At 34.5% G+C, this 12,446-nt stretch overlaps 1 protein-coding gene across 7 annotated transcripts in view; it reads right to left on the reverse strand.

Annotated features, from left to right (window-relative positions):
* Window positions 1–12,446, reverse strand: part of FAM13A (family with sequence similarity 13 member A) — a 146,712-nt gene that overhangs the window by 51,267 nt on the left and 82,999 nt on the right. For 6 of the 7 annotated variants that reach the window (XM_069093906.1, XM_069093924.1, XM_069093915.1 and 3 more), the window contains 2 exons: window positions 12,172–12,358; window positions 347–426 (listed from right to left, as the gene is read on the reverse strand). In XM_069093906.1, the coding sequence (XP_068950007.1) occupies window positions 347–426; window positions 12,172–12,358 (267 nt within the window). The remainder of the gene's footprint in view (window positions 1–346; window positions 427–12,171; window positions 12,359–12,446) is intronic. The other variant, XM_069093920.1, reaches the window with a different exon arrangement.

Raw genomic sequence — 12,446 nt, forward strand, 5'->3', positions numbered from 1 at the left:
AGGACTGTCTCTCTGTTTCATTATGTTTTTTGTTATACAGGACCATTATTATTTAAAAAAAATACTCAGGGTTTGATTTCTTTTTAGTAATCTTTTCACTTACATTGTTGTAGTCATTGTCTACATTGTCCTTCTGGTTTTGTTAAAATGATTTCTTTATCCCTGACTTGGATTTTTTATATCAGAAAATAAGTATTTTAATATAGCATATATTATATAAAATAAATATTTTATGTATATATACATATATATGTATATATATATAAATAAAACGAGAGGCAGAGACTGACTAAATTGTTTAAACTTACAAAAACTGATTCATGGTCTCATGAACTTTTCAATTTACCTTTCATCAGATATGAGTTCCAGGATAGCATCACGTCCAAGTCTCTCTTGAGATCTTGTGCAATTAATGCTTTCCATAGTCTATAAGGCAATACATCATTATTAAACAGGGCACTGCATGTAAAATGTAGATGTTACATTTTATGCACAATCTGATTTTAATTTCGCCGTATTTAAACTATTAGAACACATAAGAAACGCTTTACAGCAAAATGGATTTACTTTTTGTGTTCATGTGACCCCTTTTGTGTAAAAATTCAGAAAGCATTCTGGAAATAATAATTATATCTCTAGCACCCTTGTTAGGTATTTTCTGAATTTGATAGAGGGTTATAGTGAGATGCAGAAATTATAGACAATTATTAAAGGGACGGTATGTCATTATTTAGAAAGGGAAGTAGTGATCATTAAGAGACAGCCGAGCTTCCTCAAAAATAGGTCATTCCAGACAAACTTTTTTTTATACAAAGTTGACATAAGATCAAGAGAATGCTGTAAACACAGTTTACCTAGACTTTTAGCAGAGCATGTGACAAAACCTCTCAGGCAAGATGGAGGGATGCCAGGTAGAAGACATTAATACAATTAGGTCAATTCACAACGGGTTGACTAAATCTGACTGAAGAGGAATTACTAGATGATTAATGTAAGCTCAGAGAAAAGTCTCTATTGGACTGTCCCCAAGGATATGTCCTCAGTCCTATGTTATTGAACATTATTGATGACTTGGGTGATAACAAAAATATCAAATTTTCAGATAAAGAAAGCTAGGAGGGATAGATAATGCAGCAGATACAGGAATCAGAATCCAAAATAAATTTCAAAGGTTAGCAAATGTGCTGAAAGGTGAAATCCAATGGAGATAAAGGTAAAGCCTCACATTTGACTTACAAAAGAAAAACAAAAACCAACTTTGCAAGTATATACTGAGTGAGATGAAAGTTAATAAGAAAAAGATCTGAAGAATTTAGTAGAATGTAAGCTCAATAAAAGTAAAGTGAAATAATGATTTTCTTTATTTTTATAAAAGGACTATGTTTTTAAGCTATTTTGAGCAGCATAGTCTCCAGAATGTGGGAGTCCCATTGATCCATACCATGAACAATAAGTCACCTTCAGAGTTTTATGTTTAGTAATGTGTCACAATTTTAAAAGGGCATCAATGAGTAGACACTATGTCATAAGAAGATCAATTGAAGGAAATGGGGATGTTTAGGAAAAAGAAGAGACAACAGGAAGGGAAAATGATCGCCTTCTTAAGGTTTCTGAAAATATTTTCATATGGAAGAAGGATTAAATTCCTTCTGAATAAGTCTCTCATTCACGTTCTCCCACAAAGAGAGTTCAGAGAGTAGAACATGGAACAACTGTTAAAAGTTGTGTAGAAGCAAATTCAGGCTTGACATGAGGAAGTAATAATAAATAGAATGGGTTCCCATGGGAAGTGATGGCCTTCACACTAGGGGCTTCTTTTTAAAAAGTACTATTTTTAAGTTTTTAAAAAGTCAACTAGCATTTATTTTCTGTCCTTCCCACCCCTCCCCCCACAAATGAAAACAAAACAAAATAAAATACTTGTGACAAATAAACATAGTCTAGCAAAATGAATTCCCACATTGGCCAAAATTATGTCTCATTCTGCATCTATTAGGAGGTGAGTAGCATGCAACATCATTCTCTGTCATCATAATTAATTACTGCATTGAGAAGAGATCTTAAGTCTTTCAAAGTTTTTCATTTGGTTCTACTAATTTTGCTGTGTATCAGTTCATGAAATTCTCCCCACATTTCTCTAATACTGTCCTTTTCATCATTTATTATGGAAGAATAATATTCCTTTACATTCATATGTCAATTCCTTTAGTCATTTCTTACTGATAGTAAACCCCTAATATTTCAGGTCTTTGCTGTGACTTTGTGTAATTGGGTTCCTCTTCTCTTTATTTTATTCTTTTGGTATATAGGTCTAATTGTGCTACTGCAGGGTCAAAGGGTATGTACAGTTTAGTAATATTTTAGACATAGTTCCAAATTGTTTTCCAGAATGGTTGAACCAATTAACAGCTCTACCAATAGTGCATAAATGTGATTATTCTTCCTCATACCCTGAACATGTCATTTTTCTTTTTTTTTTTCTTTTTTGGCCAGTGCTATCAGTCTGATGGGTGTGAGATGAAGCCTCAGAATTGTTTTAGTTTGCATTTCTCTAATTATTAATGAATTTGGAGCATTTTTACATGGCTATTGATAGCTTGGAATTTTTGTTCTGAAAATGACCTGCATATGTCATTTGACCATTTATCAGTTGGAGAATGGATCTTGTCCTTATATATTTGAATCGGTTAGTTCCTTATAAATTTGGAAATGCAACCTTTTTCAATGAAACTTGTTGCAAAGGTTTTATTCCCCCCAGTTAAGTCTAATTTTAGCTGTATTGGATTTTTTTAAAGCAAAAACTCAATGTAGTTAAAAATACTACACTTTATCTTCATTGGTTCCCTCTCTTCCTTGCTTCTTCATGAACTCTTCCCCACTGATATGAAAGGCAATTTCTCCCTAACTCCTTTAATTTGTTTATGATTTATCCTTTACATCTGAGTCATATGCCAACCAGAAGTTTCTCTTGGTCTATGGTATAAAATGCTTCCCTAAATCTAGTTTCTTTTACATTGCATTCTGGTTTCCCCAACAGTTTTTGTTGAATCTTTGTCTTAAATGTAATCTTTCGGTTTGCCAAAGGCTCATTTGCTACTCTGCTATTTTGCTTTAATATTACCACATACATAATGTTACATTTATCAACCTCTTTATTTCCTAACTGGTACCAAATTGTTTTGATGATTACTGCTCTGTAGTGCAGTTTGATATCTGGTATTCTTGAGATTTTTGACCTTTTGTTTCCCAGAATTATTCTGTTGTTATTTTTTCTAGCTCTAAGAAAGAATTCTTTAATGGTTTGACTAGTATGAAATTGAATCAGTAAATTAATTTACATGGTATTATCATTATTACATTTGCTCAACCTATCCATGCATAACTGATACTTCATTTATTTAGAGCTTTCTTTATTTGCGTAAAGAGTATAGTATAATTGTGTCATACAGTTCTTATGTGTGCCTTAGTTTGTAGATTCCCAAGTATTTTATATATATATACTATAGTTGTTTTAACTGGAATTTCTCTTTCCATATCTCCCTGTTGGATTTTCTAGGTAATCTTCAGAAATATTTGTGTTTATTTTATGTCCTACAACTTCACTGAAGTTGTTAAGTGTTTTAATTATCTTTTTAGTTTACTCTCTAGGGTTCTCTAAGTAAACCATTATAACATCTGTAAAAAGTGATGACATTCTTTCTTCTTTGCCTATACTTATTTCATCAATTTCTTTTTCTTATTGCTATAACTAGCTTTTCTAGCACTGTCTTGAATAGCAATAATGATCATGGATATCCTTGATTTACCCCTGATTTTACTGAAAGAGTCTGTAGTTTATCCCTATTACAGATAATGCTGGCTTTTGATTTTAGATGGGTACTCTTTATCACATTAAGAAAAGATCCATTTATTGTTATGTTTGCTAGCGGCTAGTGTTTTCAACAGGAATGGATATTATATTTTGTCAAAAGTTTTTTTCTGTATATCTATACAATTGTATGATTTTTGTTGTTCTTGTTAAAATGGACAATTAAGTGTTTAGTTTTTTTTTTAATTGAACTAGCTCTGAATTCCTGGTAAAAATCCAACCAGGATATATTTTTTTGTGATATGATCCTATAGTCTCCTTGTTAATATTTTATTTTCATAAATTTGCATTAATGTATTAACATTATCAGTCTATAGTTTTTTTTTTCCCCCTGTTTCAGCTCTGCCTGGTTTAAGAATCGGAGCCATATTTAATATGACCTCTTCCTTTCCTTTTTTCTTCATCTTTGTGATTCTGGATTGAAAGGATAAGGAAAGGTGGGGCATGACCACCTCTTTTTTTTGCTTAGGTTCCCTACTCAAGAAGTTCTAGCTCCTCCATGTTGCCTCAGGATTAAATAGTAACTCCCCTGTTTGACATTTAAAACACTTCACAGGTAGGGTCATTCTTTTTGAATGATTTCACATTGCTTTCCGCCATGCTTTCTACATCCCAGGTAAACTGGCCAGTTTACTACTCTCCATCCCAACATTCCACCTTACTCCTTGATGCTATGCCCGGATGTGAACGAGTTCTCTCATCACCTCTCGCTCTTGGGACTCTGAGTTCCCGTGAAGGACAGTTGAGATGATCCTTCTGTTAATGTGTCCTCTTCTTTGTGCCGCCAGTATATTTACTTTGCATATTTTATTTATTTACTTATTTGTTATTTCCTTTTTATAGAAGGTACATTTCTTACGCTTGCCTTAGGGGGTAAGAAGTTAAACTCTATTCCTTGAGACCAGTAACTAATTTATTTTTACTTTTTTTGTCTCCAGTAGGTATTTGTACACAGTAGGTATTTAATAAATATAAGTTGAAGGGCATAAGAGGAATAGAAAACACTAAAAGATGAGATGAGGACCCCTTCCAGCTAAGGGGAGCAGAGAAAACTTAGAAGAAAAAGTGGCATTTGAGGTCATTGAAGGATCGATCAGTAGATCAACCTATCACAACAAGCAGAGAGAACTTTAGGGAGACTGATCAGTTTGTGTCCATTGAAATAAGTAGGACCTACAAAGCTTTACCAGTAATGCTGGTTTTTGTTGTTTTTTCCTGAGGGGAGAATGCTTTACCCATTGCAAATGACTGCCTGCTGTCTAGCTGACTTCAATTCCAAAGTCAAGTATAGGTGACTGTCTATTAAATGAAAACCCAAAGACTTCTGTGAAAGCACATGGTGTCCTTGCAGGCCATTTTATGTAACCACATTATGAATATTCAACATGCTAACGTGGATCCATAGGACAATGTCATCATTAGAACAATTTTAATGTTTAAATCAGAAACATCAAACAATATAAAGAAATCAAACTGTAAAATCTAATTGTTGAATACACTTCAACACATAGGTCATGCCCTACCTGTCCTTATCCTTTCAATCCAAAATCACAAAGATTTTTAAATTCTAATTTAGAAAAATAATCTCAAGTCTAATAAAGCGAAGGATTTTTAGGACTACAACTCTTAGATTGTAGAAATTATTTCCAATTTCTTTTTCCTTTTGTTCTCTGAGTCTTGTTATTGAAAACTAAATATGAGATAATTTGACCATAGAAACATTAAAAAACACTCAAGGCAAAAAAATTATTGTTTAAAATTGTAAAATGCCAAAGAATCATTTTTTAGAGGGCATGACAAAGTGATTTTCTTCTTACACAGAACAGGTTAACCTCAGCACTTCTCTGCTAGTCAGAACTGGTTCCACTGTTCTAACGTCACATAACGAGAGGAAAATGAGCTTCATAGCCAACAAATTCTCATTAATACAAACTAAGGGCAGAGTTAGACTTCTCTTTACGTGTTTCATTCCATGCACCAATATACTGAGTAATCTATGATATATTATCAGACTGGGGAACTCCTGGTTTGGAAACCCCGTCCACCAAATGAAGGGCACACTCTATCTGTGCCTGAGTTAAGAAGTCCTCCAGAATTAGGTGAGGTTCAGAGAAGCTGATGATTTTCCCAGGTTCATATAGGGGAGGTAGGGGTCTTCTTAACTTCGAGCTCAGTATTCATGGATACAATACCCCCTCTCATGCCATATTGCTTGCAAATGCATCATTATTAAAACATTTAAAAAGTACCAGAATTACTTTTTTCAAAAGTAAAGCAAAACTCACCTGAGCTTTAACCTCAAAGCTAAATTTTCTGAGTCTCTTCCTTAGCCCTATAAAGTAAGAGCTCCCATTGTTTATTTCTTCTCCTTTCATTTTTTTTTTATATTCGATGCTAAGGTTGAGAAATGACTACAAACTGACAAAAGAAAATAAAAGAATCTATTAACAAACATTTATTAAGTGTGCCATGTTCCAGGCACTGTATTAAACACTGGGGATAAAAGAAAGGTAAAAAAGAGTCCCAAGTCTCAAAGAGCTCACAGTCTAATGGGGCAGAAAATATACGAACTATATATAAACAAGTTATATATAGAATAAATTGGAAGCAATCAACAGAGGGATGGTACTAGAATTAAGGGGGCTCAGGAAACGTGGAAGGGGTTTTAGCTGGGAAAGCCAGGAGATAAAGATTAAGAAAGAGAGCATTCCAGGGATGGGGGCAGCCAAGGGACGGAGTATCTTGTTTGAGGAACAGCAAGGAGGCCAGTGTCACTGTGGTGCAGGGTGGATGAAGATTGTAGAGCTGTGTGTGGCAGGCTGCTTAGGAAGGGTGTATAATGCCAACAAAGGATTTTATGTTTTATCTTAGAAGACATAGGGAGTCATTGGAATTTACTGAGTAATTCTTATTTATTTTTTCTATATTAGATAATATTGTGGTATAGTGAGCCAGTACTCTCTTCACTGCCCTACTTTTTAAAATGACATGATAAGACCTATTCTTTAGGAAGATCTTTTGACAACTCAGTGGAAGATAGAGTAGAGTGGGGAGACACTTGTGGCAGGCAGATCATCATTAAGACCATTGCCAGGCGTGAGATGAAAGCCTATACCAGGGTTACGTCAATGAAGAGGGGAGTATATGAGAAATGCTGGAAAGGTCAGATTGACAGGCCTTGACCTGTTTGGATTGGAAATGGGGTAGGGGCGAGAGAATGTGAGGCATCAGGGATGATACCTAGACTGTAAGTCTGGGTGACTGGGAGGATGGTAGTGTCCTGGACAGTAATAGAGAGGTCAGAAAAGGAGAGGATTTTGAGAGAAAGATAAAGAGTTCAATTTTGGACATGTTGAGTTTAAGATGCTATAAGACATCCATGTCCCATTGGCAGGTGGAGATGCAAGACTGAAGGTCAGCAGAGAAGTTAGGGATAGATAAGTAGGTTGAAGAATCTACTCAAAGTGGAATCTGAGATTTGAAAGATGATAATTGGGAGCTGATGGAATTACCAAGTGAAATAGAATAGAGGGAGAAGACAAGAGAGTCTAGAACTGAGTCCTGTGGGACACCCACAATTAGCAGCTGAGGTCTGGATAAGTTCCAGCCAGCAAAAGAGTCTGGTAGGAATATCTCAGGACTGTCCTTCAAGATAAAATATCAAGATGCCAACGCACGTTTCTCTTCATTCAGGTAATCTATGCTCTAACCACATGGGTCTTCTTGCCGGAGCTCAAAATATTCTATGTCCTGTCTATCTTTGTACAAACTGTCTAACATACCTGAAATACATTCCCTCCCCATCCTACCTCTTACAATCTCTAGCTTCTTTCAAAGCTCAGGTCCAATGCCATCTCCTACAAGAAGAGATTTTTTCTTTCTAGCAACATCAACAGCCTCCTACCCTGCCCTAAAATTACCCTTTATTTTCTTTGTATGCATTTTGTATAGACTTATGTGTGCATATAATATAAGCATCAGGAAGACAGAGACTTTTGTCATTGTGGCTCCTACTGCCTAAAATGGTGCCTGGCACAGGACAGACTTTGATGATTGATTGCTAGAATTGCACAGAACATGTAAAAATGGTAGGTGTGCTATTAAGCACAGTAAGATGAATTTTTTAAATTGGAAAAAAATGTTCCATTTCTTTGATTTTATTTTTAGATTAGAGGTGTTTGCTCAAAAGAACCCAATGCTTTTAGTGGTACTTTGTTAAATGACTGGTTTCTTAGTGTTGAAACAGCTTAAAAGAAACATTTAATTGTCAAGTTAAATGTAAGATATATACTAAAGGTACAACTTTAAGCCCATATGAATGTTGTTGTCAACTTAGTTCTGGGGTTTATGTTCTTCTCTAAAAGCTACTGGTTTTTATTCTCCGAATAATGAACAATATAGCAATGGATGGGGTTATAAAATAATTCATGTAATGACATTTTCTATAGTCGTGATGAATGTAAAAGGTATGACTACATGGAAACAAAAAATCTATTAAAAACAATGGGATTAAGGATGAAACTGAAAAACAATAAAATGATATTAGAAGATATTAGCAACCATTATCAAAATGGTTCTTAGAAGAAAAATTAAAACTGTGCCTATATCAATGAGAGAAAATAAGACTAGATAAAAATTATCTGTACCTAAAGACGCTAGAAAAAGGGGATGGGGATGAAATTCTGAAAAAAAACATAAGAAAATAGAGCTAATAAAAATGAGAGCAGAAGTAAATAAATAATTGCCCTCATTTTCTGGATGAGGAAACTCAAGTAATGAAATGACTTGCCAAGGTCACACAGCTTAATTAGCCTCCAAACCAGAATCTAAACACAGGTGTTCTCATCCAACCCCCAAGGCTCTTTCAGCTAGCTCTTTCCACCTGAATCCATTTATTTTAGGAAAGTGGATGAAAGATGGTACCCAGATCTAGTATGGAAAATACCTTTTGTTTAGTTAAGGTTATCACTTTCCCCCATCCCCTGAAAGTTTGCAGGGCTAGGGAACCAGAGGCCTCGAGGCCACAGGTTCTGCACTGGGTATTGAGGAAAGGGAAGAAGTTTCTGCCTCTGTCAGTTTTCCTTTGACCAGCTAGAAAGGAGAGCTCATGAAGGACATGGTGAAACAGGATTGGAGGATTTTAGGAAAATGATTCTCCATGAGTATGCCTAAAGTCCAAGTAACATTTTTTTTTCCTGTTCAATAAAGCAAAATATGAATTTTTACCTTACCCTGAGCTATAACTATATTTTATACAATCATGAAAGTTTCCTTATTTAAAATGGGACCTCAAAATGACTTCTGTTAGATATGTGAGACCATGATGGGATTCTATCATTTCTCTCTCCAAGAAGAACAATGCTTAGATTAAAATGAATATAAAATTAATTAAAAATTATTTTTCATGCCGAATGGGAAGAATAATATTTTCCTTGCTATCTTTCTACTATAATAAACTTTTTTTTTTTTGCTTTTTGGAGGGGGGAAGGCAGAGCAATTGGGGTTAAGTGACTTGCCCAAGGTCACACGGCTAGTTTTTTTGTTCATTTGTTTTAAGTGTCTGAGGCTGGATTTTAACTCAGGTCCTCCTAACTCCAGGGCTGGTGCTCTATTCACTGTGCCACCTAGCCACCCCCTTTTAACTGTTAACAGCCTAATAATAAAATTAGGGTTATTCCTTGACCATGAACATTGGTAGGTATGGTCCTGAAGCATGCTAATTGGCACAGGAAAGACAGACTGGGATAAAATATTAATCAGAGGTCAAAGTCACAAATTTAAATCTGAAAGAAACTTTAGACATCACTAGTCCAAATCCTTTTTTTTTTTTTTGTGAGAGGTAATATTATTAACTGTCCTTTGATGATCTCAATATATATATATATGATTTTTTCCTTTTTAATATAATATTTTATTTTCCCCAATTACATGTTAAAACAAAACAGCTTTGAGTTCTAAATTCTATCCCTCCCTCCCCTCCCCTCTTCCTGAGACAGTAAGCAATCCAATATAATTTATACATATGCGATCACATAAAACATTTCTATATTGGTCATTTTGTTCAAGAAGACTCAAGAAAATTTGAAAGTCAGCATGGTATAATGAATAGAGAGTTCATAATGGAATCCATAAGTTCTTGGTTCAAGGTTCATCTCTGATGTATCTCGTCTATGGGGAAATCACTCAACCTTTTCAGGTCCCCAGGCAAGGTGCTGTGCTCTATGAGCAAAGCAGAATTTAAGTAGTTAAAATACTAAAAACTGCAAGATGCACAAATTTAGAGAATCCACCATAAGTGTTCAAACAGACTATTTGTGCCCAACGTGTGGTAGAACATTCTGAACTTGTAGTGGTCTGATCAGAAAGAGTCAGATGCACTGTAATTTGACTCTAATATGGTGATGTCATTTTGGTCTTCTTCAAGAATGAAGGACAACAACCGTCCCTAGGCAACTTTCTAAGAAAACAAGTTGCAGATGTGGTGCTGTTCTGAATTTCTCAAATGCTTAAAGAATTTTCAAAGAAACCGTAAGTCTGTATTTGAATGCCCCACCCGCTAAAATGATATAATTTATCTTCTACATTTCTAATTTATTATTTTTTTTACAAGAATGAATTAGGAAGCAAATATCTTATAGGAGAAGAAACTAAAGAACATAAATGAAAACTAGGTGTACAGTAAACTTTAAGTAAATATTTCTTTGTTCAAAGCGATTTGCCCAATGATCCAAATACCCTATCAGTGGCATACATAGGTCTGAACTGCTGAATGTTTTTTGAATACATATTTTAAACCAATGATTTATAATCAAAGATCTTGATTAATTTGATAAATGATTCATTTGCAAAGTACATACTATATACTCGGCACTATTCTAGAAACTGAAGATACAAAGACCAAAAGTGATTCCTGCCTTCTATGAGTTTACTTTTAACTGGGAGGTACAGGGATAATTTTCTCTCTCTCTCTCTCTCTCTGAAATATTTTATTTATATCTAAAATACATTTTATATATACACACTCATATACACAATGCATATAATGTACAATATGACATATAATACATATGTACGCATCATATAATATATATGCGTGTATGCATGTATATCGAGAATATACATTTATTTTGCATATATATGCACAAGTACATAATATATACACACACTTTGTATGTATTTTACATATGTATATATACATATACTTTGTATATAGTTTATTTATACATATATAGTACACACAGACTTTTACATATACAAATATATTTGGTTTACATGCATGCACAACATATATACAAAGTAATTTTGGTAAGGAGGGTGGTCCTCAGCATCATCACTCCTTTTTATTCTTTTTTAAGTTCTATGGGACAATAGAGTTAGGGAGGGTTCTAAACCGGAGATTTCATTAGTGTTGGGAAGTCTTGGTAGGGAAAATCCATCTTCAATTGCAGGTTAGTACCTGCTTTGAAATCTTCTGTCTTTGAAAGTTACTTATCTGAATGTATTGAGACATTAGGTCTGGGCCACACAATCAGTATATATCATAGGTGGGACTTGATCCTAAGACCAGCTGTTTTTTCTTTATTATGCCATACTACCTTTCTTCATTCATTTATTAATTGATTTTATGGCTTCAATTATGATCTTATTCTGTTTTGTTTTCATGGAGATGGTTATTAAGTTGGTAATAAAATTATTTTAAAAATAATTATATTATATTAAAGTGATGGTTTGCCAAAAGCCTCTCCAAAAAGGAGGAATTTGGACAGAAGCCTGGGGGATGAACCCTGGAGGGCAAGAAGGCAGGAGGCTTTGAGAAGAGCCAAGCCAGGGTACAGGGAGTGCTCTGGCCTCTCCTTTCCAGGACATTGGAGCTTATGGTCAGACTGGACAGCAGCAAGATTGACCCATGTACTGGCCACTTCCTCGTCTTCATTTATTTTTAAAAAAATGTAAACTGTGAGTTAGCACTCAAAGGATGGTATGGAGATGAGAAAAGACATCAAATTTCCTTGACTAAAATCTAAACTCTTTCAAAAATATTCCAAAGGCTACAAAACCCAATGCTGATTTTGGTTCCAAAAGTTCATACCAATGCTATCTTGGCAAAAATTTAACCTTTCTTTATCTCTGGTTCTCTATCAGTAAACAAGTGTTAGGTTACATGATTTCAATGGCTCCTTCCATCTCTGAAATTCTATGAATTAGGTCCAAAATGAGTTTTCATGTTCTGTAATGTTGAGTAGAAAGAAACAATTTTCCTAAACATGCTGCATTTCAATATTTTATAAGAAAGATTCACTTACCACATGATTATCTTGGTTGTCATTAATCTCAGAAAGTCTGATACTGGATTTCTGCCGTTTTGGTTTGCTGTTTTCCTCAATATATACACAATTGTTTTCCTGGTATTTTTCTGCTTCCTGTGCAGTCAAAATACAATCCTCGAGGCTGCTGAACTCAGAAGGAATATTTTCTTTGTTGATAAGTGCCCTTCAATTTAAAAAACAAGCATAATTTTTTATGCCTAATTTTACTGATAGGAGAAAAGACCAATGATTGTAATCACAGCTCGCTGAGA

Source organism: Petaurus breviceps, unplaced genomic scaffold (genome assembly GCF_028583685.1).
Source record: "Petaurus breviceps papuanus isolate PSGF00001 unplaced genomic scaffold, PetGlider_PUasm1.0 126, whole genome shotgun sequence".
Classification (NCBI taxonomy): domain Eukaryota; kingdom Metazoa; phylum Chordata; class Mammalia; order Diprotodontia; family Petauridae; genus Petaurus; species Petaurus breviceps.